This window comes from Anarrhichthys ocellatus, unplaced genomic scaffold, assembly GCF_004355925.1.
Source record: "Anarrhichthys ocellatus isolate YVR2014 unplaced genomic scaffold, GSC_Weel_1.0 scaffold7801, whole genome shotgun sequence".
In the NCBI taxonomy this organism is placed as follows: Eukaryota; Metazoa; Chordata; class Actinopteri; order Perciformes; family Anarhichadidae; genus Anarrhichthys; species Anarrhichthys ocellatus.
This window is the reverse complement of record NW_022287775.1, coordinates 1-2075: the sequence shown is the minus strand read 5'-3', so window position 1 is coordinate 2075 and position 2075 is coordinate 1. Positions and strand designations below refer to the sequence as shown.

Sequence of the window (2075 nt, the reverse complement as noted above, 5' to 3'; positions counted from 1 at the left end):
GATCCGTAAGTATTGAGATGCTGTTTCCATTTATTTATGCTTTAAAAGATGCTCTCCCATGCAGTTCCACCAAGTGTCTATTGTTAACCTGTGTCCAACAGCTCAGCCCCCAGTATCCTGACCCTCACCGCAGTGCGGCATCACATGACCGGGCTCATCACCACCGACAAGATCCTAGACGTCACAGTTACTATCAAGTAATGACTCAACACGGTTACGCCAGAGAGCCTGTGTGCTAATATTAGCTGCTGGTCATCCTTCTGCGCATGTCCAGCTCATATGTTTTTCCCCCTCCCTCCCCTCGGTCAGATCATCGATTGAGAGTGAGCCGGCGCTGGTGCTGGGTCCCCTGCGGAGCCTGGAGGAGCAGAGGCAGGAGCAGCAGCTGCAAGAGATTCAGCTGCGCCGTCAGGAACGAGAGCGCCGCGCTGCTGAAGAGGACGGAGGTGCCAGAGACGATAGCCCCCCGATCCAAGAGAAGGCTGACGAGCTGACCGGCCCCTTCCACTACGAGTTCTCCTACTGGGCCAGGTCAGTACTGTACTGCTTTTTTTCCAGTTTGTACTCTTTGGTCAACCCGAAGGCATGAAGTGCAGCAGCTTTTTGTGTCAGCCTACTCTCTCCCTTTACTCTCTGGCTGCACCATTTCTCATTGGGCGAGAGGGAAAACAGAGGGAGTTTCCAATTGGAGCCATCTGGGCCACAGTATCTCGTCAGTTATCCAACACTGTGGGCTGGGACAGCGAGCTCTGTCCTCAAGTGCCTAATTAGGAGTGGGGATAAGTGAGGCAATACACTTGTGTACTAGAGCATGTTCCCCTGTGCCACGCATGAAAAAAAGCAGGTGGGGGTGGAACTTCAAAAGGCGGGGCTGCAGGGGCCGGCCGTAACAACAGGTTTCCCACAACATAAGCCGCCGGCGGATCAACCGACCCAACCCTAGCCAGGGCAGCACGCAGTGTTGCCTGCAGTGGGCGGGAATGTAGCTTCCCTGGGGCTAAATGCAGACTTGAAAATGAGTTTGAAGCTCTCGTTGACATGGCGTCTTCCACATCCTGCCTGAGTGGTGGGTGGGGCAGTTGGAGCCTCACACCAACGGAACCAGAGCTTCTCTGAGCAGATCCAGAGGCTGACCTCACGAAACGATCAGAACCACAAGCAATGTTCACAGCAGCTAGTTAATACCAACTGTGGAGTGAGCTCCTGCTGAACAAACTAACAGTCAAGGCCAGGATGTCCAGATGCAAGCTGTGGGCGAACCACCACACGCGACAGGTGGATAAGATCTCGGCCTGAGTGGAGAGCGTGGAGTCATATCCACTTTGTTTACTGCCACTCGTAGTCAGGAAGGATTTAAACAGAACTCCTATCACTTTGCAACCTTATTATTAGTAATAATGCTGTCATGTCTGTGAGTCTTGCTTAGTCTTGAACCCATGTGATGAGTGAGGTAATATCGATAGTATGACTGTACAGGGCTGGAGAGAAGATCACAGTGACACCCTCATCCAAGGAACTGCTCTTCTACCCTCCTGAGGTAGAGGCCACGATCACTGGAGGTAAGTTCTCACACACACACACACACACACACTGTAGTCTAACAAACCTTCTGTCTATTTGTGTTCCTTGTTAAAGCTGCTTCCTAAGTCTTGTATTCTTGAGAAAAGTGCGTGCATGCGTTGCCCCAGCTTCAAACTGTATGGGTGGAGAAAGAACAGATAAATAACCTCTTACCTCTATGACCTAAAAAGTAAGTACACTGTCTCGACAGAGTCGTGTCCGGGTCGGCTGGTGGACATCGCAGGTCGCGCAGGTCTCTTCCTGGAGGGCAAGGTGACACCAGAGCTACAGGGTGTTGAGATCTCCATCACTGAGAGAGGAGCTGCTGCTCCACTCATTACTGTGGCCACTAATGAGATGGGAGCATACAGGTATGAGAACCACAGTCTTTGTGCAATCTGTGTAATATTTACTGTACTATTATCTGTTATGATAACATGTGTATCATTTAGGTTTGTATGTGGGAGAGTATTGTGATCACATGACACACAGTACACAATAAGCCTCCTGTCTGC

The 2075-nt window shown here is 50.8% G+C and overlaps 1 protein-coding gene across 1 annotated transcript; it reads left to right on the top strand.

Moving 5' to 3' along the window:
• The first annotated feature begins 12 nt into the window (after positions 1-12).
• On the top strand, positions 13-2041 carry LOC116380578 (nodal modulator 3-like). The gene is made up of 4 exons (XM_031842481.1): positions 13-197; positions 310-531; positions 1477-1559; positions 1772-2041. The coding sequence occupies exons 1-4, from the start codon at positions 145-147 to the stop codon at positions 2035-2037; spliced, it is 624 nt and encodes a 207-aa protein (XP_031698341.1). The 5' UTR covers positions 13-144; the 3' UTR covers positions 2038-2041.
• Positions 2042-2075: the final 34 nt, after the last annotated feature.